This window comes from Procambarus clarkii, chromosome 47 (assembly GCF_040958095.1).
Source record: "Procambarus clarkii isolate CNS0578487 chromosome 47, FALCON_Pclarkii_2.0, whole genome shotgun sequence".
In the NCBI taxonomy this organism is placed as follows: domain Eukaryota; kingdom Metazoa; phylum Arthropoda; class Malacostraca; order Decapoda; family Cambaridae; genus Procambarus; species Procambarus clarkii.
Window position 1 is genome coordinate 19,007,865 of NC_091196.1, and position 25,462 is coordinate 19,033,326.

The window sequence follows — 25,462 nt, forward strand, 5'->3', positions numbered from 1 at the left end:
CGTCGCTGCCGCCAACGCGACAACATGTACCGCTCATTTCCGACAGCAACATTGCTCCAGGTAAGAGTGATAATTCTTTTTGACATATTTATATCTTATATATACACAGTATATAGAATTATATAATATAATGGGGCTTCGAACAATGCCTATCAATTTTTTTTTTTTTTTTTTTGCTGGACTGATCAACCAGGCTGTTGGACGCGGCTGCTCGCAGCCTGACGTATGCGTCACAGCCTGGTTGATCAGGTATCCTTTGGAGGTGCTTATCCAGTTCTCTCTTGAACACTGTGAGGGGTCGGCCAGTTATGCCCCTTATGTGTAGTGGAAGCGTGTTGAACAGTCTCGGGCCTCTGATGTTGATAGTTCTCTCTGAGTACCTGTTGTACCTCTGCTGGGCGGTAGTGGAAAAGGGTTACAGAGGCACATAATGGGTTCAGGGACTGAACCCCACAATTCATTTAGCTAAGCAAGTTACAATCTTGATGAGCTAGTTACATAATTCAATATAAGTCGTCACATCAACAATGGGTTCGAGATTGACCTCAAGTACAGGTTCTAAATTAAGCACCTGACATATGTGGAGAGCTAGTGTCACAATTTATGTTTGTCCTGCACACCGCCCCCCATCCAGTGGGCAGCGGTGGATAGGTTACAATCACTCGGTTACTACCTACAGTTAGCAGACTGGGGATATTTGGCTAAAATTTCTGGTAGCAGATCAGGTCCCCCATTTGTTCCGATTTTTTTTCAAATTGAATTTTACAATTCAAGTGTTATGTTATTTACTGCTTTAGCAGATAGGCGGTTCCATGGGTTTATAACCCTGTGGGTGAAAATATAGCTTATGTTTTCAGTCCTACACTGCGGCTTGTTGGACTTGAAACCGTTGTTCCTTGTTTGTGTTCCATCTGACCTTTTGAAGTTGTTCTCTGGATCCATATCTTCGAAACTGTTCAATATTTTAATAGGCAGGCGATGAGTCACAATAACGTGGCTGAAGTATGTTGACCAGACCACACACTAGATGTTGAAGGGACGACGAGTTTCGGTCCGTCCTGGACCATTCTCAAGTCGATTCAAGTCGATATTTTAATAGTTTCGGTGAGATCCATCCTGGCATGCCTAGTTTGCAGTGTTGTTAGCCCTGTGACCCTCAACCGTTCATGGTATGAAACTAGACCTCATTCTGCAGTTATTTTTGTCGCCTGGTGTTCAATTTTCTCCATGAAAGGTTGGGCGCGGGGTGGGTTCTCTGTCGGCCTCCAAGTGGGTTCTCTGTCGGGCTCCAAGTGGGTTCTCTGTCGGCCTCCAAGTGGGTTCTCTGTCGGGCTCCAAGTGGGTTCTCTGTCGGGCCCCAAGTGGGTTCTCTGTCGGGCCCCAAGTGGGTTCTCTGTCGGGCCCCAAGTGGGTTCTCTGTCGGGGCCCCAAGTGGGGTTCTCTGTCGGGCCCCAAGTGGGGTTCTCTGTCGGGCCCCAAGTGGGGTTCTCTGTCGGGCCCCAAGTGGGGTTCTCTGTCGGGCCCCAAGTGGGGTTCTCTGTCGGGCCCCAAGTGGGGTTCTCTGTCGGGCCCCAAGTGGGGTTCTCTGTCGGGCCCCAAGTGGGGTTCTCTGTCGGGCCCCAAGTGGGGTTCTCTGTCGGGCCCCAAGTGGGGTTCTCTGTCGGGCCCCAAGTGGGGTTCTCTGTCGGGCCCCAAGTGGGGTTCTCTGTCGGGCCCCAAGTGGGGTTCTCTGTCGGGCCCCAAGTGGGGTTCTCTGTCGGGCCCCAAGTGGGGTTCTCTGTCGGGCCCCAAGTGGGGTTCTCTGTCGGGGCCCCAAGTGGGGTTCTCTGTCGGGGCCCCAAGTGGGGTTCTCTGTCGGGGCCCCAAGTGGGGTTCTCTGTCGGGGCCCCAAGTGGGGTTCTCTGTCGGGGCCCCAAGTGGGGTTCTCTGTCGGGGCCCCAAGTGGGGTTCTCTGTCGGGGCTCCGGGGTGGGGTTCTCTGTCGGGGCTCCGGGGTGGGGTTCTCTGTCGGGGCTCCGGGGTGGGTTCTCTGTCGGGGCTCCGGGGTGGGTTGTCGGTCGGGGCTCCGGGGTGGGTTGTCGGTCGGGGCTCCGGGGTGGGTTGTCGGTCGGGGCTCCGGGGTGGGTTGTCGGTCGGGGCTCCGGGGTGGGTTGTCGGTCGGGGCTCCGGGGTGGGTTGTCGGTCGGGGCTCCGGGGTGGGTTGTCGGTCGGGGCTCCGGGGTGGGTTGTCGGTCGGGGCTCCGGGGTGGGTTGTCGGTCGGGGCTCCGGGGTGGGTTGTCGGTCGGGGCTCCGGGGTGGGTTGTCGGTCGGGGCTCCGGGGTGGGTTGTCGGTCGGGGCTCCGGGGTGGGTTGTCGGTCGGGGCTCCGGGGTGGGTTGTCGGTCGGGGCTCCGGGGTGGGTTGTCGGTCGGGGCTCCGGGGTGGGTTGTCGGTCGGGGCTCCGGGGTGGGTTGTCGGTCGGGGCTCCGGGGTGGGTTGTCGGTCGGGGCTCCGGGGTGGGTTGTTGGTCGGGGCTCCGGGGTGGGTTGTCGGTCGGGGCTCCGGGGTGGGTTGTCGGTCGGGGCTCCGGGCAGGCTTTAGGTACTCAACTGGCGGGCTCTGGGTGGGTGACTGTTCGGGCTCCAGGTGGGTGTCTGTCCGGCTTCGGGTGGGTTCTTGGTAGGGCTTGGGGGGTGTGGGTTCTTGGTAGGGCTTGGGGGGGTGTGGGTTCTTGGTAGGGCTCGGGGGGGTTGGGTTCTCTGTAGGGCTCTGGGTGGGTTCTTGGTAGGGCTCGGGGCGGGCTCCAGGTACTCAACTGACGGGTTCCGGTTCACTCAACTGGCGGGCTCCGGTTCACTCAACTGGCGGGCTCCGGTTTATTAAACTGGCGGGCTCCGGGTGTTTGACTGGTCGGGCTCCGGGTGGGTGACTGTTCGGGCTCCAGGTGGGTATCTGTCCGGCTTCGGGTGGGTTCTTGGTAGGGCTTGGGGGTGGGTTCTTGGTAGGACTTAGGGTTGGCTCCCGGTCAGGCTCAGGGTGGGCTCTTTCGGGTTCGGGATGGGCTCTCGGGCTTGGGGTACCTCTGTAGGGCTCGGGGTAGGTTCTTGGTCGGGCCCAGGTTGGGTTCTCTGTAGGGCTCAGGGTGTTTTCATGGTAGGACTAGGGGTGGGTTCTCTGTAGGGATCAGGGTGGGTTCTCGGTAGGGCTCTGGGTGGGTTCTCGGTCAGGCTCGGGGCGGGCTCCAGGTACTCATCTGACGGGTTTCAGTTCACACAACTGGCGGGCTCCGGTTCACTCAACTGGCGGGCTCCGGTTTACTAAACTGGCGGGCTCCGGGTGTTTGACTGGTCGGGCTCCGGGTGGGTGACTGTTCGGGCTCCAGGTGGGTGTCTGTCCGGCTTCGGGTGGGTTCTCGGTAGGGCTTGGGGGTTGTTTCTCGGTAGGGCTTGGGGTGGGTTCTCGGTAGGGCTTGGAGGTGGGTTCTCGGTAGGGCTTGGGGCTGAGTTCTCGGTAGGGCTTGGGGCTGGGATCTCGGTAGGGCTTGGGGCTGGGTTCTCGGTAGGGCTTGGGGCTGGGTTCTCGGTAGGGCTTGGGGCTGGGTTCTCGGTAGGGCTTGGGGGGTGGGTTCTCGGTAGGGCTTTGGGGGTGGGTTCTTGGTAGGGCTTGGGGGGTGGGTTCTCGGTAGGGCTCGGGGTGGGCTCTTTCGGGATCGGGATAGGCTCTCGGGCTTGGGGAACCTCTGTAGGGCTTGGGGTAGGTTCTTGGTCGGGCTCAGGGTGGGTTCTCGGTAGGGCTCGGGGCGGGCTCCAGGTACTCAACTGATGGGTTCCAGTTCACTCAACTGGCGGGCTCCGGTTCACTCAACTGGCGGGCTCCGGTTTACTAAACTGGCGGGCTCCGGGTGTTTGACTGGTCGGGCTCCGGGTGGGTGACTGTTCGGGCTCCAGGTGGGTGTCTGTCCAGCTTCGGGTGGGTTCTTGGTAGGGCTTGGGGTGGGTTCTTGGTAGGTATTAGGGCAGGGTTCTTGGTAGGGCTTGGGGGTGGGTTCTTGGTAGGGTTTAAAGTTGGCTCCCGGTCAGGCTCGGGGTGGGCTCTTTCGGGATCGGGATAGGCTCTCGGGCTTGGGGAACCTCTGTAGGGCTCGGGGTAGGTTCTTGGTCGGGCTCCGGGTGGGTGACTGTTCGGGCTCCAGGTGGGTGTCTGTCCGGCTTCGGGTGGGTCCTTGGTAGGGCTTGGGGTGGGTTCTTGGTAGGGATTGGGGCTGGGTTCTCGGTAGGGCTTTGGGCTGGGTTCTCGGTAGGGCTTTGGGCTGGGTTCTCGGTAGGGCCTGGGGGGTGGGTTCTCGGTAGGGTTTGGGGGGGTGGGTTCTCGGTAGGGCTTGGGGGGGGGGGTTCTCGGTAGGGCTTGGGGGAGTGGGTTCTCGGTAGGGCTTGGGGGGGTGGGTTCTCGGTAGGGCTTGGGGGGGTGGGTTCTCGGTAGGGCTTGGGGGGTGGGTTCTCGGTAGGGCTTGGGGGGGGGTTCTCGGTAGGGCTTGGGGGGGTGGGTTCTCGGTAGGGCTTGGGGGGTGGGTTCTCGGTAGGGGTCGGGGTGGGCTCTTTCGGGATCGGGATAGGCTCTCGGGCTTGGGGAACCTCTGTAGGGCTCGGGGTAGGTTCTTGGTCGGGCTCAGGGTGGGTTCTCGGTAGGGCTCGGGGCGGGCTCCAGGTACTCAACTGACGGGTTCCAGTTCACTCAACTGGCGGGCTCCGGTTCACTCAACTGGCGGGCTCCGGTTTACTAAACTGGCGGGCTCCGGGTGTTTGACTGGTCGGGCTCCGGGTGGGTGACTGTTCGGGCTCCAGGTGGGTGTCTGTCCAGCTTCGGATGGGTTCTTGGTAGGGCTTGGGGTGGGTTCTTGGTAGGTATTAGGGCTGGGTTCTTGGTAGGGCTTGGGGGTGGGTTTTGGTAGGGCTTGGGGGTGGGTTCTCGGTATGGCTTGGGGGGTGGGTTCTCGGTAGGGCTTGGGGGGTGGGTTCTCGGTAGGGCTCGGGGTGGGCTCTTTCGGGATCGGAATAGGCTCTCGGGCTTGGGGAACCTCTGTAGGGCTCGGGGTAGGTTCTTGGTCGGGCTCAGGGTGGGTTCTCGGTAGGGCTCGGGGCGGGCTCCAGGTACTCAACTGACGGGTTCCAGTTCACTCAACTGGCGGGCTCCGGTTCACTCAACTGGCGGGCTCCGGTTTACTAAACTGGCGGGCTCCGGGTGTTTGACTGGTCGGGCTCCGGGTGGGTGACTGTTCGGGCTCCAGGTGGGTGTCTGTCCAGCTTCGGGTGGGTTCTTGGTAGGGCTCCAGGTGGGTTCTTGGTAGGTATTAGGGCTGGGTTCTTGGTAGGGCTTGGGGGTGGGTTCTTGGTAGGGCTTGGAGGTGGGTTCTTGGTAGGGCTTGGGGGTGGGTTCTTGGTAGGGTTTGGGGTTGGCTCCCGGTCAGGCTCGGGGTGGGCTCTTTCGGGATCGGGATAGGCTCTCGGGCTTGGGGAACCTCTGTAGGGCTCGGGGTAGGTTCTTGGTCGGGCTCAGGGTGGGTTCTCGGTAGGGCTTGGGGCGGGCTCCAGGTACTCAACTGACGGGTTCCAGTTCACTCAACTGGCGGGCTCCGGTTCACTCAACTGGCGGGCTCCGGTTTACTAAACTGGCGGGCTCCGGGTGTTTGACTGGTCGGGCTCCGGGTGGGTGACTGTTCGGGCTCCAGGTGGGTGTCTGTCCAGCTTCGGATGGGTTCTTGGTAGGGCTTGGGGTGGGTTCTTGGTAGGTATTAGGGCTGGGTTCTTGGTAGGGCTTGGGGGTGGGTTTTGGTAGGGCTTGGGGGGTGGGTTCTCGGTATGGCTTGGGGGGTGGGTTCTCGGTAGGGCTTGGGGGTGGGTTCTCGGTAGGGCTTGGGGGGTGGGTTCTCGGTAGGGCTCGGGGTGGGCTCTTTCGGGATCGGAATAGGCTCTCGGGCTTGGGGAACCTCTGTAGGGCTCGGGGTAGGTTCTTGGTCGGGCTCAGGGTGGGTTCTCGGTAGGGCTCGGGGCGGGCTCCAGGTACTCAACTGACGGGTTCCAGTTCACTCAACTGGCGGGCTCCGGTTCACTCAACTGGCGGGCTCCGGTTCACTCAACTGGCGGGCTCCGGTTTACTAAACTGGCGGGCTCCGGGTGTTTGACTGGTCGGGCTCCGGGTGGGTGACTGTTCGGGCTCCAGGTGGGTGTCTGTCCAGCATCGGGTGGGTTCTTGGTAGGGCTCCAGGTGGGTTCTTGGTAGGTATTAGGGCTGGGTTCTTGGTAGGGCTTGGGGGTGGGTTCTTGGTAGGGCTTGGAGGTGGGTTCTTGGTAGGGCTTGGGGGTGGGTTCTTGGTAGGGTTTGGGGTTGGCTCCCGGTCAGGCTCGGGGTGGGCTCTTTCGGGATCGGGATAGGCTCTCGGGCTTGGGGAACCTCTGTAGGGCTCGGGGTAGGTTCTTGGTCGGGCTCAGGGTGGGTTCTCGGTAGGGCTCGGGGCGGGCTCCAGGTACTCAACTGACGGGTTCCAGTTCACTCAACTGGCGGGCTCTGGTTCACTCAACTGGCGGGCTCCGGTTTACTAAACTGGCGGGCTCCGGGTGTTTGACTGGTCGGGCTCCGGGTGGGTGACTGTTCGGGCTCCAGGTGGGTGTCTGTCCAGCTTCGGATGGGTTCTTGGTAGGGCTTGGGGTGGGTTCTTGGTAGGTATTAGGGCTGGGTTCTTGGTAGGGCTTGGGGGTGGGTTTTGGTAGGGCTTGGGGGGGTGGGTTCTCGGTATGGCTTGGGGGGTGGGTTCTCGGTAGGGCTTGGGGGGTGGGTTCTCGGTAGGGCTCGGGGTGGGCTCTTTCGGGATCGGAATAGGCTCTCGGGCTTGGGGAACCTCTGTAGGGCTCGGGGTAGGTTCTTGGTCGGGCTCAGGGTGGGTTCTCGGTAGGGCTCGGGGCGGGCTCCAGGTACTCAACTGACGGGTTCCAGTTCACTCAACTGGCGGGCTCCGGTTCACTCAACTGGCGGGCTCCGGTTTACTAAACTGGCGGGCTCCGGGTGTTTGACTGGTCGGGCTCCGGGTGGGTGACTGTTCGGGCTCCAGGTGGGTGTCTGTCCAGCTTCGGGTGGGTTCTTGGTAGGGCTTGGGGTGGGTTCTTGGTAGGTATTAGGGCTGGGTTCTTGGTAGGGCTTGGGGGTGGGTTCTTGGTAGGGCTTGGGGGGTGGGTTCTTGGTAGGGCTTGGGGGTGGGTTCTTGGTAGGGCTTGGGGGTGGGTTCTTGGTAGGGTTTGGGGTTGGCTCCCGGTCAGGCTCGGGGTGGGCTCTTTCGGGATCGGGATAGGCTCTCGGGCTTGGGGAACCTCTGTAGGGCTCGGGGTAGGTTCTTGGTCGGGCTCAGGGTGGGTTCTCGGTAGGGCTCGGGGCGGGCTCCAGGTACTCAACTGACGGGTTCCAGTTCACTCAACTGGCGGGCTCCGGTTCACTCAACTGGCGGGCTCCGGTTTACTAAACTGGCGGGCTCCGGGTGTTTGACTGGTCGGGCTCCGGGTGGGTGACTGTTCGGGCTCCAGGTGGGTGTCTGTCCAGCTTCGGGTGGGTTCTTGGTAGGGCTTGGGGTGGGTTCTTGGTAGGTATTAGGGCAGGGTTCTTGGTAGGGCTTGGGGGTGGGTTCTTGGTAGGGCTTGGGGGTGGGTGGGTTCTCGGTAGGGCTTGGGGGGGTGGGTTCTCGGTAGGGCTTGGGGGGGTGGGTTCTTGGGGGGGTGGGTTCTCGGTAGGGCTTGGGGGGTGGGTTCTCGGTAGGGGTCGGGGTGGGCTCTTTCGGGATCAGGATAGGCTCTCAGGCTTGGGGAACCTCAGTAGGGCTCGGGGTAGGTTCTTGGTCGGGCTCAGGGTGGGTTCTCGGTAGGGCTCGGGGCGGGCTCCAAGTACTCAACTGACGGGTTCCAGTTCACTCAACTGGCGGGCTCCGGTTCACTCAACTGGCGGGCTCCGGTTTACTAAACTGGCGGGCTCCGGGTGTTTGACTGGTCGGGCTCCGGGTGGGTGACTGTTCGGGCTCCAGGTGGGTGTCTGTCCAGCTTCGGATGGGTTCTTGGTAGGGCTTGGGGTGGGTTCTTGGTAGGTATTAGGGCTGGGTTCTTGGTAGGGCTTGGGGGTGGGTTTTGGTAGGGCTTGGGGGGTGGGTTCTCGGTATGGCTTGGGGGGTGGGTTCTCGGTAGGGCTTGGGGGGTGGGTTCTCGGTAGGGCTCGGGGTGGGCTCTTTCGGGATCGGAATAGGCTCTCGGGCTTGGGGAACCTCTGTAGGGCTCGGGGTAGGTTCTTGGTCGGGCTCAGGGTGGGTTCTCGGTAGGGCTCGGGGCGGGCTCCAGGTACTCAACTGACGGGTTCCAGTTCACTCAACTGGCGGGCTCCGGTTCACTCAACTGGCGGGCTCCGGTTTACTAAACTGGCGGGCTCCGGGTGTTTGACTGGTCGGGCTCCGGGTGGGTGACTGTTCGGGCTCCAGGTGGGTGTCTGTCCAGCTTCGGGTGGGTTCTTGGTAGGGCTTGGGGTGGGTTCTTGGTAGGTATTAGGGCTGGGTTCTTGGTAGGGCTTGGGGGTGGGTTCTTGGTAGGGCTTGGAGGTGGGTTCTTGGTAGGGTTTGGGGTTGGCTCCCGGTCAGGCTCGGGGTGGGCTCTTTCGGGATCGGGATAGGCTCTCGGGCTTGGGGAACCTCTGTAGGGCTCGGAGTAGGTTCTTGGTCGGGCTCAGGGTGGGTTCTCGGTAGGGCTCGGGGCGGGCTCCAGGTACTCAACTGACGGGTTCCAGTTCACTCAACTGGCGGGCTCCGGTTCACTCAACTGGCGGGCTCCGGTTTACTAAACTGGCGGGCTCCGGGTGTTTGACTGGTCGGGCTCCGGGTGGGTGACTGTTCGGGCTCCAGGTGGGTATCTGTCCAGCTTCGGGTGGGTTCTTGGTAGGGCTTGGGGTGGGTTCTTGCTAGGTATTAGGGCTGGGTTCTTGGTAGGGCTTGGGGGTGGGTTTTGGTAGGGCTTGGGGGGTGGGTTTTCGGTAGGGCTTGGGGGGTGGGTTCTCGGTAGGGCTGGGGGGGGTGGGTTCTCGGTAGGGCTCGGGGTGGGCTCTTTCGGGATCGGAATAGGCTCTCGGGCTTGGGGAACCTCTGTAGGGCTCGGGGTAGGTTCTTGGTCGGGCTCAGGGTGGGTTCTCGGTAGGGCTCGGGGCGGGCTCCAGGTACTCAACTGACGGGTTCCAGTTCACTTAACTGGCGGGCTCCGGTTCACTCAACTGGCGGGCTCCGGTTTACTAAACTGGCGGGCTCCGGGTGTTTGACTGGTCGGGCTCCGGGTGGGTGACTGTTCGGGCTCCAGGTGGGTGTCTGTCCAGCTTCGGATGGGTTCTTGGTAGGGCTTGGGGTGGGTTCTTGGAAGGTATTAGGGCAGGGTTCTTGGTAGGGCTTTGGGGGTGGGTTCTTGGTAGGGCTTGGGGGTGGGTTCTTGGTAGGGCTTGGGGGTGGGTTCTTGGTAGGGTTTGGGGTTGGCTCCCGGTCAGGCTCGGGGTGGGCTCTTTCGGGATCGGGATAGGCTCTCGGGCTTGGGGAACCTCTGTAGGGCTCGGGGTAGGTTCTTGGTCGGGCTCAGGGTGGGTTCTCGGTAGGGCTCGGGGCAGGCTCCAGGTACTCAACTGACGGGTTCCAGTTCACTCAACTGGCGGGCTCCGGTTCACTCAACTGGCGGGCTCCGGTTTACTAAACTGGCGGGCTCCGGGTGTTTGACTGGTCGGGCTCCGGGTGGGTGACTGTTCGGGCTCCAGGTGGGTGTCTGTCCGGCTTCGGGTGGGTCCTTGGTAGGGCTTGGGGTGGGTTCTTGGTAGGTATTGGGGGGGGGGGTTCTCGGTAGGGCTTGGGGGGTGGGTTCTCGGTAGAGCTTGGGAGGGGGGTTCTCGGTAGGGCTTGGGGGGTGGGTTCTCGGTAGGGCTTGGGGGGGTGGGTTCTCGGTAGGGCTTGGGGGGGTGGGTTCTCGGTAGGGCTTGGGGGGTGGGTTCTCGGTAGGGGTCGGGGTGGGCTCTTTCGGGATCGGGATAGGCTCTCGGGCTTGGGGAACCTCTGTAGGGCTCGGGGTAGGTTCTTGGTCGGGCTCAGGGTGGGTTCTCGGTAGGGCTCGGGGCGGGCTCCAGGTACTCAACTGACGGGTTCCAGTTCACTCAACTGGCGGGCTCCGGTTTACTAAACTGGCGGGCTCCGGGTGTTTGACTGGTCGGGCTCCGGGTGGGTGACTGTTCGGGCTCCAGGTGGGTATCTGTCCAGCTTCGGGTGGGTTCTTGGTAGGGCTTGGGGTGGGTTCTTGCTAGGTATTAGGGCTGGGTTCTTGGTAGGGCTTGGGGGTGGGTTTTGGTAGGGCTTGGGGGGTGGGTTCTCGGTAGGGCTTGGGGGGTGGGTTCTCGGTAGGGCTGGGGGGGTTGGGTTCTCGGTAGGGCTCGGGGTGGGCTCTTTCGGGATCGGAATAGGCTCTCGTTCTTGGGGAACCTCTGTAGGGCTCGGGGTAGGTTCTTGGTCGGGCTCAGGGTGGGTTCTCGGTTGGGCTCGGGGCGGTCTCCAGGTACTCAACTGACGGGTTCCAGTTCACTCAACTGGCGGGCTCCGGTTCACTCAACTGGCGGGCTCCGGTTTACTAAACTGGCGGGCTCCGGGTGTTTGACTGGTCGGGCTCCGGGTGGGTGACTGTTCGTTCTCCAGGTGGGTGTCTGTCCAGCTTCGGGTGGGTTCTTGGTAGGGCTTGGGGCTGGGTTCTTGGTAGGTATTAGGGCTGGGTTCTTGGTAGAGCTTGGGGGTGGGTTTTGGTAGGGCTTGGGGGGTGGGTTCTCGGTAGGGCTTGGGGAGTGGGTTCTCGGTAGGGCTTGGGGGGTGGGTTCTTGGTAGGGCTTGGGGTGGGTTCTTGGTAGGTATTAGGGCTGGGTTCTTGGTAGGGCTTGGGGGTGGCTTCTTGGTAGGGCTTGGGGGTGGGTTCTTGGTAGGGTTTGGGGTTGGCTCCCGGTCAGGCTCGGGGTGGGCTCTTTCGGGATCGGGATAGGCTCTCGGGCTTGGGGAACCTCTGTAGGGCTCGGGGTAGGTTCTTGGTCGGGCTCAGGGTGGGTTCTCGGTAGGGCTCGGGGCAGGCTCCAGGTACTCAACTGACGGGTTCCAGTTCACTCAACTGGCGGGCTCCGGTTCACTCAACTGGCGGGCTCCGGTTTACTAAACTGGCGGGCTCCGGGTGTTTGACTGGTCGGGCTCCGGGTGGGTGACTGTTCGGGCTCCGGGTGGGTGTCTGTCCGGCTTGGGGTGGGTTCTTGGTAGGGCTTGGGGTGGGTTCTTGGTAGGTATTGGGGCTGGGTTCTCGGTAGGGCTTTGGGCTGGGTTCTCGGTAGGGCTTGGGGCTGGGTTCTCGGTAGGGCTTGGGGGGTGGGTTCTCGGTAGGGCTTGGGGGGTGGGTTCTCGGTAGGGCTTGGGGGGTGGGTTCTCGGTAGGGCTTGGGGGGTGGGTTCTCGGTAGGGCTTGGGGGGTGGGTTCTCGGTAGGGCTTGGGGGGTGGGTTCTCGGTAGGGCTTGGGGGGTGGGTTCTCGGTAGGGCTTGGGGGGGTGGGTTCTCGGTAGGGCTTGGGGGGGTGGGTTCTCGGTAGGGCTTGGGGGGGTGGGTTCTCGGTAGGGCTTGGGGGGGTGGGTTCTCGGTAGGGCTTGGGGGGTGGGTTCTCGGTAGGGCTTGGGGGGTGGGTTCTCGGTAGGGCTCGGGGTGGGCTCTTTCAGGATCGGGATAGGCTCTCGGGCTTGGGGAACCTCTGTAGGGCTTGGGGTAGGTTCTTGGTCGGGCTCAGGGTGGGTTCTCGGTAGGGCTCGGGGCGGGCTCCAGGTACTCAACTGATGGGTTCCAGTTCACTCAACTGGCGGGCTCCGGTTCACTCAACTGGCGGGCTCCGGTTCACTAAACTGGCGGGCTCCGGGTGTTTGACTGGTCGGGCTCCGGGTGGGTGACTGTTCGGGCTCCAGATGGGTGTCTCTCCGGCTTCGGGTGGGTTCTTGGTAGGGCTTGGGGGTGGGTTCTTGGTAGGGCTTGGGGGTGGGTTCTTGGTAGGGCTTGGGGGTGAGGTCTTGGTAAGGCTTGCGGGTGGGGTCTTGGTAGGGCTTGGGGGTGGGGTCTTGGTAGGGCTTGGGGGTGGGGTCTTGGTAGGGCTTGGGGGTGGGGTCTTGGTAGGGCTTGGGGGTGAGGTCTTGGTAGGGCTTGGGGGTGGGGTCTTGGTAGGGCTTGGGGGTGGGGTCTTGGTAGGGCTTGGGGGTGGGGTCTTGGTAGGGCTTGGGGGTGGGGTCTTGGTAGGGCTTGGGGGTGGGGTCTTGGTAGGGCTTGGGGGTGGGGTCTTGGTAGGGCTTGGGGTGGGGTCTTGGTAGGGCTTGGGGGTGGGGTCTTGGTAGGGCTTGGGGGTGGGGTCTTGGTAGGGCTTGGGGGTGGGGTCTTGGTAGGGCTTGGGGGTGGGGTCTTGGTAGGGCTTGGGGGTGGGGTCTTGGTAGGGCTTGGGGTGGGGTCTTGGTAGGGCTTAGGGTTGACTCCCGGTCAGGCTCGGGGTGGGCTCTTTCAGGTTTGGGATGGGCTCTCGGGCTTGGGGAACCTTTGTAGGGCTCGGGGTAGGTTCTTGGTCGGGCTCGGGGTGGGTTCTCTGTAGGGATCGGGATGGGTTCTCGGTAGGGCTCGGGGCGGGCTCCAGGTACTCAACTGACTGGTTCCAGTTCACTCAACTGGCGGGCTCCGGTTCACTCAACTGGCGGGCTCCGGTTCACTCAACTGGCGGGCTCTGGGTGTTTGACTGTTCGGGCTCCAGGTGGGTTCTTGGTAGGGCTTGGGGGTGGGTTCTTGGTAGGTCTTGGGGCTGGGTTCTTGGTAGGTCTTGGGGCTGGGTTCTTCGTAGGTCTTGGGGCTGGGTTCTTGGTAGGTCTTGGGGCTGGGTTCTTGGTAGGGCTTGGGGGTGGGTTCTTGGTAGGGCTTAGGGTTGGCTCTCGGTTGTCAAGCTCGGGGTGGGCTCTCGGGCTTGGGGTACCTCTGTAGGGCTCGGGGTAGGTTCTTGGTCGGGCTCAGGGTGGGTTCTCTGTAGGGCTTGGGGTGGGTTCTCTGTAGGGATCGGGGTGGGTTCTCGGTAGGGCTCTGGGTGAGTTCTTGGTCGGGCTCGGGGCAGGCTCCAGGTACTCAACTGATGGGTTCCAGTTCATTCAACTGGCGGGCCCCGGTTCACTCAGCTGGCGGGCTCCGGGTGGGTGACTGTTCGGGCTCCAGGTGGGTGTCTGTCCGGCTTCGGGTGGGTTCTTGGTAGGGCATAGGGTTGGCAAGTACAAGGGGAATGTTGGCTACGCTTATGTCGACCGTGCTCTAAGCCACAGCTCAGGATGGAAGCAAGTCGATGAAGAACTCTGTAGGGTAAGGCAGGTCCTAGTCAACAACGGCTTCTCCAATGGTTTCGTTGAAGACATCATAAAAAGGAAGGTGAAACACCATGCAACCTCTGAGGAGTCAACTAACACAACACCTGTACCCCCTATTAGACTATTGTACAGGAACTTCTTTTCCACAGCTCATAAAACGGAGGAAAGGGTCCTGAAAGATATTGTTAATAGGAACGTTATCCCTACAGACAAAAATCAGAAGATACAATTGACAATTTACTATAAAACCAAAAAAACAGCCAATCTACTCATGAAAAACTCTCCTGACACAAAGCAGAACGCCTTAAAGGAGACTAACGTCGTCTATACCTTCGAATGCCCACTTGGGGACTGTAAGCCTCAAAGAACTCGGTATATAGGCAAGACAACAACATCTCTTTCCAGGCGATTAACAATGCATAAGCAACAGGGCTCCATTAAGAAACATATCTCTTCCCACAACCAGGCCATCACCAGAGAAGTCTTAACAAACAACACAGAAATCATCGATAGATACAGCGATAGCAGGCAGCTTGACATCTGTGAGGCACTACACATCAAGAAGTCAACACCAGCAATCAACAGCCAATTGATGCACAACTATATTCTACCCACTTCAAGACTCCGTACCAATATAGAAGCATCAAGAGGAAGTATGGGTCAATAGGCCCTTTGCAGTTACTTCCATTCTTCCCTCTCATTTATCCAATTTATACCCATTGTTCCGTGTTCTGCGTTGGTCAAAAGTTTGTTCACCTCTTCCAAAACTGTTGCAACACATCACCTCACCCAAATGCGAGTATATAAGACAAGCTGTTTAATGTTAGCATAAGTAAAACTCTGTTTAGTGTTCTCAGGTTACAGTTGTGTGTGTATAAACTAAAGTCTCTGAAAATGTAACAAGTTATTACGAAACGCGTTCAAGCCTCGCGTCAGACTAGAAATAAAAATGAATTTTGGAGAATTGATTTTTCAATTACCATCCACAGTAAAAAAGAAACATAAGAAATATTGAGAAAATTCGTGGTAGAATTATTAATCTTACCTTTTCGGTCATATTTAACAATATATACATTATATATAATATATATTACTCTTATTACAAATTCGGTATTTACCGCAGTTTGGATCTGGCAACCGAGGTCCCCGTGGTCCGGAACCCTCGGCCTCCACCAGCACTGTTGTGGACCAGCAGACGACATACAGGAGCAGCTCGCCAGCAACATTCCCACTCAAAATGCAGACGTCAAACAACAGCTCTGACCCACGGAGAGTGGATAAGATTGTTAGGTAAGTGAATGTAGGGGGGATATTGTAGTGCAAGATATTATTATTGTGTAATGATGAGGATCTGTGTGTGTGTGGGGGAGGAAGTTAGTAGGTCATCATATGGACAATTCGTTCTTATATAGGCATGGGTTTTCTTGTCTCTGTACAATGCTTTGGTGTGATGTTTAAAGAATTACTTGTCTGTACACCTATATGGGTGGGATTTAGGGAATTATAGTTCGATATTTTTGCTGTAGGGGGTATAGGTCATTACGTATACAAGATGCTTAGTTAGCAGACTTAAAACGATAATGATTAATGATAAAACAACCTAATCCATATAACATAACCAAGTCTAACTTAGTAGTACATTTTTATCAGAAAACTAGCCTTGTTGAAATGATTTTTTACTCCCATTTTGTTTGGAGTTTGAAAAGAAATGGCGAGGGTTAAACAAAGCTCATTTATTTATTTATATACAAGAAGGTATATAAGATTTTTACTTAATTTTTAGTTTTGACAGATAAGACCATATTAAATCAGATACAAGTCATACCACATACACGATGACTCGCAAACAAATGTTAAAACCTATCTAACCTAGGGTTTCCGGGTTCGATCCCCGGTGAAGGCAGAGACAAATGGGCAAAATGTTTTTCATCCTGATGCCCCTGTTACCTAGCAGTAAATAGGTACCTGGGAGTTAGACAGTTGCTACGGGCTGCTTCCTGGTGGGGGTGTAACAAAAAAGGAGGCCTGATCGAGGACCGGGCCGCGGGGACGCTAAGCCCCGAAATCATCTCAAGATAACCTAGCTCAACCCAACCTAAACTAACCAAACCAAGAATCAACCTAACCCAAACCAATGGAGTCCAGTACAGCTTAACCTAAGCTAATACATCCTACCATAACAGTATAGTGTATACGGTTTTAACAAACGAGAAAACGAGCATCGTCGAATTATTTCATGTCCAAAAAGTACCATCCATAAAGTTTGATACGTTAGGATGTATTAGCCAAGATTAGGCTGTGTTAGGCTTGGTTGGTTTGAGTTAGCCTGGGTAAGGTTAGGTAAATTTTCCAATCCATTGGTGAACAGTCATGTGTACAGGGTGACACATTATTACAGACCGTTTTACTAGTGATAAAAAAGCAATGTAGGACTAACACAGCTATTGGAAAACAACAGTTGTGTTATCAGTGTATAGTAGTAATTAATAATTTTGTACAAAGTTTGCATAAAAATGTTAGGTGTTTCAAGTAACTCACTAGGTTCTGGTAGACCTTTCATGACCCGTATAAAGACCAGGCTGTGTGTGAAGAACTGTTAAAACCATCAACAGGTAATATACAGAAATGTTTATTGAACTAAATGCAGCTGGCCGAAGCAGCCATTGACATGAAACTGTTAGCGGCCAGTTTCATGATAGTTACGTATTTATGGAAACTCTCCATCAGCGACCACATAACCAGATTTTAAAATGCACTATAATCTTAATTTAAATATATTTTGTTATTACAGTACTGTATCTGGTTTTCTTTACAAAGTACAGTATTTATATCATCCTACCCACAACAGTTGTTTAATTTCCGAGTACCTGTTTACTGCTAGGTGAACAGAAGAATTAGGTGAAAGGAAATGTGCCCAGCCATATCTGTCCTGACTGGGAATTGAACCCAGGATCCCCAATTGGGAGTCAAGGGGTAAGGCAACCGATTTTTACCTGACTTTACCTGAGGGCCACTAACGTATTAGTGGCCTCGACGAGAACAGAAAAGCTTGTCCAAAGTCCCCTCATTTGCCTTGATTATTTTTTTCCAGTTGGATTTTAAAATGTAAGAGTTTGGGCAATTATGTTTGGCAGGTAGGCAGTTCCATGGGTTTATAACCGTATGGGGGTAAAAGGCATCTCTTGTTTTCAGTCCTATGTTGTGGTTTGTTGAGCTTTTGTAAGACATTATCTGGATCAACATCCTCCAAATTGTTCAGTATTTTAAAATTTCAATGAGGTCTGCTAAGTCATGTCTGGTTTGAAGTGTTGTTAGTGCTGTGGCCCTCAACTGTTCCTGGTATGAGAGTTGATTACACTGTGATACCCTCAACTATAATAAATTCTGTTTTCAGACAACATACAGCCTCTTTGCTCAAACCCCTGGACATACTAAACATTTAATCCGTACTCTTCATTCTCTTCACATTATAAACACTTGCAAAGCTCTGTTCCTTAATACTAACTCAGATTTTAAACTTTCGAATTGTATGAAATAAGAATGTTTGTGATGTTCTGCATGAACATCACTGCTGAAATATCTCTAAGATTCTCTATGCAGGTCTCTATATAGAGAGACCAAATGTGTGGAATTTCCTAACCCAATGTCTTCACTTTAGTATCCCACATTGTGCTAATTACTCATCTAGTGCTGTACTATCTACAAATGCACTCCATCAACATAATTTCTCATCACCCTTATTACTACCTTACCTCTCGCTTAACAATTAGCTTAGCTTAGATGTCACGCTATTGTGATTTCTGTGTATAATGAAGTAAGGGCGAAGAGGTAGAACGGCCTATTGACATAGCTCGAGTGCATGGGGGGAGTTGTGTAAAATCCTGGTTTGTCTCTCGGAGAGGCTGCAGGATCCAAGTACAGTAAATTCAGAAGAATTTCTGGTTGCAATTCTTATACCATGTCGTAGCTCAGTCGATTAAGGCAGCGTCTGGGATACTCTTGGACGCAAGTTCGAATCCTCGTCACGGCCCCTTGTAGATTTGTTCTCTTAAGATTAACTGTTTCCCTTGTACAATAATTTAAAATTCACTGCAAATTTTGCGTTAGCTTTAAGATTTGCCTAAAATGCTATGCATGTTAGTGGCTTTACAAGAATGTACAGATAATGGCGATTCATTTGTACAAATAACCCATTGTAGTGAATAATATTGTAGTGTCAGGGGGGGCCTAACGGCTGAGTGGACAGCGCTCCGGATTTGTATTCCTAAGGTTCCGGGTTTGATCCCCAGTGGAGGTGGAAACAAATGGGCAGAGTTTCTTTCACCCTGATGCCCCTGTTACCTAGCAGTAAATAAGTACCTGAGAGTTAGACAGCTGCTACTGGCTGCTTCCTGGGGGGGGTGTAACAAAAAGGAGGCCTGGTCGATGATTGGGCCACGGGGACGCTAAGCCCCGAAATCGTCTCAAGATAACCTCAAAATACTGTAGTGTAGTGGTCAACACAGTCAGCTCGCAATTGAAACGTTCGGGATTGATTTCTGCCGCAGGACAGGGACGTTTGGCACGTTTGCTTTTGCCCGATGCCTGTGTTCACCTAGCGGTAAATAAGTACCTAGGAGTTGGGCAACTATTGTTGGTTGCATCTTGGGAAAGACTAGTAGTTGGCCTAGAGGGGACCTTGATAAACCTAACTGGCTTTGTCCCAATGGGAAATCATACTTAAGTACGATACAAGTAAAAAACTTTTCAAAATCTTTTCTGTGGAGAGCCTTGTAGGCTCCAGGGAGCCTCTAGGCTCACCCAGAAAATGGTGTTTCATTACATTCAGTGCTGTATTTTTTTTTCAAATAATGTTACTTTTGTGAGGGTTTGTGTACAGTAATTATTGAACTTCATTGTTGTTTGTATTTGTAATATGTTCTCTCATCTTCCCTCCTGATTTTCCATAACTAATCACTTCTTGCAAAGAGAATTATAAAACCTGTGTTTATTGAATTCATTTTATTTGCCTTCTCACTCATGCTTTAATGTTACTTATTTGATCAATAACACCTTACTGATACAGTAATAATAATAATACATTAATATTACATTTTTATACATACCAACTGCAATATAATGTAATTTGACCATTGACAGGTACAAACCATCAGCACAAGGGACTCCAGGGGCCCCTGGTGAAGATCCAACTACTGACTACATGAATGTACTAGGCATGATCTTCAGCATGTGTGGTCTAATGATGAGAGTAAGTTTTGGGTTTCTGGCATTATAGGGTCTGTTCTGAAGCCCACGGTATCATCCCTATTGTCTACCACTATCATCCCTATTCATCCTGGCACTAGCTTGCTCAGTTTTTTTTGTTTTCAACTCATATTTTATGAACTACTGTATATTGTATGTAAGTGATGTTGGCATTCATGGGAACATTTTCTGTGGGAGCCATGCTTTTTGTATTGTTTATATTCATGCTTCACTTGTCAGTTTAAGGCACCCATCTTGTGTGCCCTTAGCTGTTCATTCATTCTGATTTAGTTTCTCAACTCTCTGCCTTGTAGCTAGTTTGTATTACCCATTCCCACCAGTAATATTTTTCAAGATTCTGGGTGTTGTCCTAGTCAGGGCTTCTCCTTTTGTAGTTACCATTACATCAGTACTGCTTGGGACTCGGTCCACGTGGCCAGGCCTGTTGCTGGGTATTTTAGTGTGTGTTATGTCCTGATTCTGACTCGTGTGCCATGTTGGTGCCTTGCATCATCTTCTGTGTGTACAGTTGGAGTCACACTAATAATACTTCAATACCTGTCACATAGGTCTGATCTTTCTAGTTTTTTAATTGATAGGAGGTTGGAGAACCGTCAACTCAACCCTTGTGACTAACATGGATGTCCATTATTCGGTAATTATTGTGCCGAAGATTGTAATTAAGTCAAAATACATTTTCACTTTACTGAAAAATTTATGGCATGAGCGTGAAGTGAGCCAAAAGTGTGACAAAGCAACAGCAGTCGGCTGAATGCTGGGCATGGGGGAAGAGGGAGGGAGGGTGTGAGACTATCCCTTCCTCATTTCCTCTCTCAAGCTTGGTGAAAAAGTTCTCTCCTTTTGAATGTTTGGTTTCAATAAAGTTGTGTGTGTGTACATCTATAATTTTAATACCAAATTATCCGTGATCAGTATCATATGCCATAATCAAGACGCATCATAAAAGAATTTTTTGCGAATAATTTATTAATAATAATAATTCATTGTGTTGGAGGACTGGCAGCCAGGTTATACATACAGTACATGTTAGGTTTGTATCCAGGTCCCCCCCCCTCTCCCCCCTATCCCTAGGGTCTAATTACTGACCCTCCCCAGTATGCAACCCCACAATAAGCTGACTGACTTTTGGGTACCTATTTCCTGCTAGGTGAACAGGTACATTAGGTGATAGGATACACACCCGCCAATTCTATCTTGCCTGGGATTTGAACCCAGAATTCTAGATTGCGAGTCAAGAACGAACTCGACTATACTACCGGTACCCTCAATTTACTGGGATTTATGTCAAGAATGGTTGAGTTTGTGTAAATCCTGGTCATTGTTATGTTGGGACCACCAATAATTGTCATATACTGTAATTATGATTTTTAAATGGAATTGTTTGCCAATGATTGCTCTATCATATGCCATTGTCAAAATGATAAGTACATACTGTAATAGATCATGTTGGACCACAAATTTTAGATCCATTTGGCATAGGGTCTCCATTTTTGTGCAACTCTGGAGCTCTTCTCAGTGTTACCTTGAGGTGCTTCCGGGGCTTAGCGTCCCCGCGGCCCAGTCGTCGACCAGGCCTCCTGGTTGCCGGACTGATCAACCAGGCTGTTGGATGCGGCTGCTCGTAGCCTGACGTATGAGTCACAGCCTGGTTGATCAGGTGTAATTATGTTTAGAGCAGGGTTCTTCCTAGCTGGTTTCACCATTTGTGTTGTCTTCAAAGATTGCCTTGATAGCATTGCTCTAGTTGTTTGAGCTGCTGCTGTGGGATGTAGTTGCATATTTACACTATATGCGGCCTGTCGTGCTTTCCAGCGTGCAGTTCTAGATCATCAGGAATCTTCTTAGTTGTATTCCTTGTGGTTTGCCTCTCTTTTTACACCCTTTCTACTTTCTGGAGGGAAAGGGAAGGGAAGGGAATTATTAGGAGAAATCACTAAATCATTATAACTATATAGCATTTGGAAGGGATCAACATAAGGATTTTTGATGGGACATGGGGACGAAATTGTGCCCAACCACTTGGACAGTGTGGGATTGAAAACCGGCTTGCAAAAAAATGGGCCTTCGCTCTACTGTCTAGCCCAAGTGGTTGGGCGGGAAGGGAAGGTAGATCAATCTTTGATAGCTGGCAGTGCAGTATTTTAGCCTCAGTCTGCTTCAGTTGAGTTCTTCGGATCCAGCTTTGGGCCATGTGTAGATCCATATCTCCTGGTTCCTGGCTGGGGTAGGGGTTCTAGTGCATCGTTCGCTCTGGACAGTGCTCCTGTTCACCCTTCGTTTTTGAAGTGTTGACCTTTTAGGCAAGTTGATTGAAACCTCAGGTAACCTCAGGGCTGTCATCTGGTGGAAGATGGGTAAATCAAGGGCCTACCAGAAAAAGATGTTTAATTATACAGTATTCAATGCTTAATTTTCACATATATAGTACAGTACATGTTTTAAGTAAATAATATCAGACTTTATCTTGGATCATTTTCTTATTTAGGGTTTTAATCTTATAATACTTATATTGAGGAATGTGATTTCTACTCACTTTATGAATTTTAATCCTCCAAATACTGTATTATTAAAACTATGATTGTAGAAATTTTAGACATTGTTGTTATAAATGATACTCTATAGTGAACTCATTATTTCTTACTTGCAGTTGAAGTGGTGTGCTTGGGTTGCGCTATACTGCTCCTGCATCAGCTTTGCCAACTCGAGAGTCAATGACGATACGAAACAAATGCTCAGCAGCTTCATGTAAGGTTTATCTTGTTTTCTTCTGAAATTTGTATATTACTAAACCCATAAAGGTACAACCTGTCCTCATAGCATGTCACATTTTAACATATACTTTACTTTACACAAGGCCAAAACCTGGTGTACTAAGGCAAATAAACATTGCGACGGGGTAAATACCCTAACTGTGCAACCTGTCCTCTTACAAATTACGTCTGAATTTGGTCGTTTGCCCATATGGCCGAAAATGGACGTAATTTAAAAATAAAAAAATTAAAATAAATTTTGGATTTTGTTTCAAAACAGTAAGTTAAGGGTCCTCTCGTAGGTTAGGAGGGCAGGAAATTGTCCTCAAGTTTCAAAAGCTATGAAAAACGTTAAATGAAAGTTTCCTCTCCTAACCTTTCCAAGTAAGCCAGAGGACTTAGAGAAAACGCGACAGTATGTCACTCTCGTGAGCCAATTTCATTTCAAATTACGTTCATTTTTGGATATAGCATGCATTCGAACGAAAAGCGACGTTATTTTCAAGAGGACAGGTTGAACCATGATGTGCCTGACCACCATCATATGGTGGATCAGGTCACCTAAAGTCCCAGCTAGCCTGCCATCCCCGCTCGTTGAGCCAAATGGAACCCCCAAATATTCTATAAGGAAGAGAACAGGACTGGGAGGTGAGCGATTGACTACATGCCTGAAAAGGGCATTTCATTACCTGGATCTGGATTTGTACCTGGATAAGAGGGTTCTGGGATTTCTTTTCTCCAAGCCTGGCCTGGGCCAGGCATGACGTGCAAGATCTTGGTCCAGTAGACTGTTGCTTGGAGTGGCCTGCAGGGCCATATTCCCACTTACAATCTAGTTAGTCCAGCACTTCTTGCAGGAAACTCTAATTTTTTCTTGAAGAAATACTTTTGTTCCAGCCATACTTATTTTATTTGCTGTGAGGATATTAAGGAGCCGTGGTCCTTTGATATTCATACAGTGTTCTATGATTGTTCCTGTGGCACCTTTATTCTTCACTTGCGCTATTCTGCATTTCCTACCATATTGTTCGCTCCACTACCTTACCTTACCTTGAGGTTACCTTGAGGTGCTTCCGGGGCTTAGCGTCCCCGCGGCCCGGTCGTCGACCAGGCCTCTTGGTTGCTGAACTGATCAACCAGGCTGTTGGACGCGGCTGCTCGCAGCCTGACGTATGAGTTACAGCCTGGTTGATCAGGTATCCTTTGGAGGTGCTTATCAAGTTCTCTCTTGAACACTGTGAGGGGTCGGCCAGTTATGCCCCTTATGTGTAGCAGAAGCGTGTTGAACAGTCTCGGGCCTCTGATGTTGATAGAGTTCTCTCTTCGGAGTACTTGTTGCACCTCCGCTTTTCAACGGGGGTATTCTGCACATCCTTCCATGTCTTCTGGTCTCATGTGATGTTATTTCTGTGTGCAGGTTTGGGACCAGCCCCTCTAATATTTTCCACGTGTAAATTATTATGTATCTCTCCCGCCTGCGCTCAAGGGAGTACAGATTTAGGCTCTTTAGTCGGTCCCAATAGTTTAGATGTTTTACTGAGTGGATTCTAGCAGTAAAGGATCTCTGCACACTCTCCAGGTCAGCAATTTCTCCAGCTTTGAAAGGGGCTGTCATTGTGCAGCAGTACTCCACTCTAGAGAGCACAAGCGTTTTGAAAAGTATCATCATCGGTATAGCATCTGTTATAATATTGTGCAAATTTTGGACCTGGATATTCATACAGTGTTCTATGACTGTTTCTGTGGCACATTTTTTCTTCACTTGCGCTATTCTGCATTTCCTACCATATTGTTCGCTCCACTATGTTATAATACTGTGCAAATTTTGGACCTGGAGTTCAGTCCATGTATACAGTACATGATACCTCTCTTGTCTCCTTTCCAGAGTACATTTTGGGAGCTTCAAATGGTCCCAATAATTTATGTACTTTATTGTGTTTGTGTGCTGAGTATGTCCTCTGTATTCCCTGTGTTTCAACAATCTCTCTTGCTCTGATTTGTTATTTTTGGGAGAGCCCTGTCAGTAGTTTTCTGAGCTTACTTGTCAGTCACTATAGCATTGACTTCATGATTTTCCTAAGGGTGACAACACTTGCATAATTGTCTTTTGTTATTGAATGTAATTTAAATTACATTAATCCAACCCATTGTTACTGGCTAATAGTTCTGATTTTCAGAGTAACTTATCATAATTAAACAAATATACTTTTATTTGCTTGTCACAAATAATTTACTAATTATATTAACATTTCAGGTTGTCCATTTCTGCAGTTGTGATGTCCTACCTTCAAAACCCACAGCCAATGACACCTCCATGGTCCAATATATAAACAGTTCTATATTATCGATTGTTTTTGGTTGAATGGAAATGTATAATTGCCTCACCATACTTGTATTAAAATTGTACTGCTGAATGACAGTGACAATTTTAGTTTTAATAAACTAGCTAATGGTGCCAGGTTTGTATTATGATGTGCAATATGGAACAGTGCCAACATTTGATGATGTGCATGAGTTACAAAATGGCTTGGTTTGTTAATCTTTTAATTTGTGTAGCCTGCACTATATAATTCTTGTGTTATACTTCCCATCCAAAAGTTTCTTGTAAGCAGCTTGTCTTTTTTTTTCTTTAACAAATGGACAAATTTGTATTGTCCCATAACATTATCATGTCATTCATGCCAGTGTAAAAGGCAATAGCATGAAGGTCAAAGCTTGAAATATCCTGGAATATGAAGTACCATACGAGTTGATCCTCGAGTGACAACCACATTAGTACAGTAGATAGCCTCCATATTAGACATAAAAGGAAGACTTGATCACCACGTTAGAAATAGAAGAGTGAAAGGGAATTGGGAGTGGAATGGTAGGCAGTCAGTATGGGGGAAGGGAGACTTTTGGAGTACAGTACAGTACTGTCCATTCAGTAGAGCCAGGCTGTCACCTGATCGGATGACAGGCAAAGTTATCAGTCACTAGCACTGATTTTATAGTTTTCTTCGAGGTGACATCAACTGCATAATATCTTTTTGATCATGAAATTACATTAACTCCAACCAGTTACTGCTGGCTAATAATTCTTAGACATAAAGGAAAGAGGACAAATCAGAAGAGCATGTTAAGATAGGGCTACCTGAATAGGTTTCAGTTGTGGTTACTCCATCAGAGGGGCGTTCATGGGGATAAAGACAGATTCTACAGTAAATTGTTAATTACTCTTTTAGGACTGCCTCCTCTTCCATTTTGCTTAGTTATGCAAAGTTGTTGTTTTATGGTTACAAAGGAAACATATCATTCCTTAATTTCTTATTTTGACTGTATCAGAATTTAGAATTTCTAAAATATAGTTACAGGTTGTAAGTACAGTATGTATAACAGTTTATACAGTACTATACTTAGTGTATAAAATATATATTAATGCAGGCCATATGTATTATTGTTAAATATGTACTTTTGTATTTCATAGTAAACCTTTTACCATAATATATAATTATCTTCTCCTTTCAATAGTGCATTTGTCATGTTGAATTATATGGTATATCAGGATTTTATCGGTACTACCTTGTTGACTGCGTGTTCCTCCCGTTACTATACTGTATACAGTATCTCTCCTTCCCATTACAGTATTACGCTGAGATGTATCAGTAAGGTGGTTGGGCTCACTGGCTCAAGCAAAGAATATTCACTATACAATACTATATTGAATATAAATTCAGTGGATTTTGTACTACATGGGAACCTGGTCCAAGATAGGGATTTTAATCTAGCCAGTGACCTGTACAATGAATTTGGCATCTAGATAATGCAGAATTCCTCCAAGACTGATAATTTTAAATTAATATTACTAAAAAATTCAAACAGTGCTTTTTCCATGGGATTTCTGCATCAAATTATGCACAAATGTATGTCCTATCATGTGCACAAATAAAGGGTGAATGCTGTGGATCTTGTTGTCCATTAAAATCTGTACAATAAAGCTTTCAGTCACATGCCATCCCTAAGGTGTGGCGTTGTTTACAATTTCCCATTTAGAAT

The 25,462-nt window shown here is 51.6% G+C and overlaps 2 protein-coding genes across 2 annotated transcripts in view; one reads left to right on the forward strand and one right to left on the reverse strand.

The window, feature by feature from the left end:
- On the forward strand, positions 1–25,432 carry LOC123755910 (protein Asterix-like). Its single transcript, XM_069302039.1, has 5 exons — positions 1–60; positions 14,536–14,702; positions 18,552–18,660; positions 21,325–21,422; positions 23,682–25,432. Exons 1-5 carry the CDS (start codon positions 25–27, stop codon positions 23,755–23,757), a joined length of 486 nt encoding a protein of 161 aa, XP_069158140.1. The 5' UTR covers positions 1–24; the 3' UTR covers positions 23,758–25,432.
- The window catches only part of LOC123762941 (zinc finger protein 667-like), a 23,822-nt gene continuing 17,504 nt past the window's right edge, over positions 19,145–25,462 (reverse strand). Inside the window, exons 7-8 of the transcript XR_011222262.1 lie at positions 21,319–21,444; positions 19,145–21,017 (exon numbers count right to left, since the gene is read on the reverse strand). The gene's annotated coding sequence lies outside the window, so the exon portion shown is untranslated. The remainder of the gene's footprint in view (positions 21,018–21,318; positions 21,445–25,462) is intronic.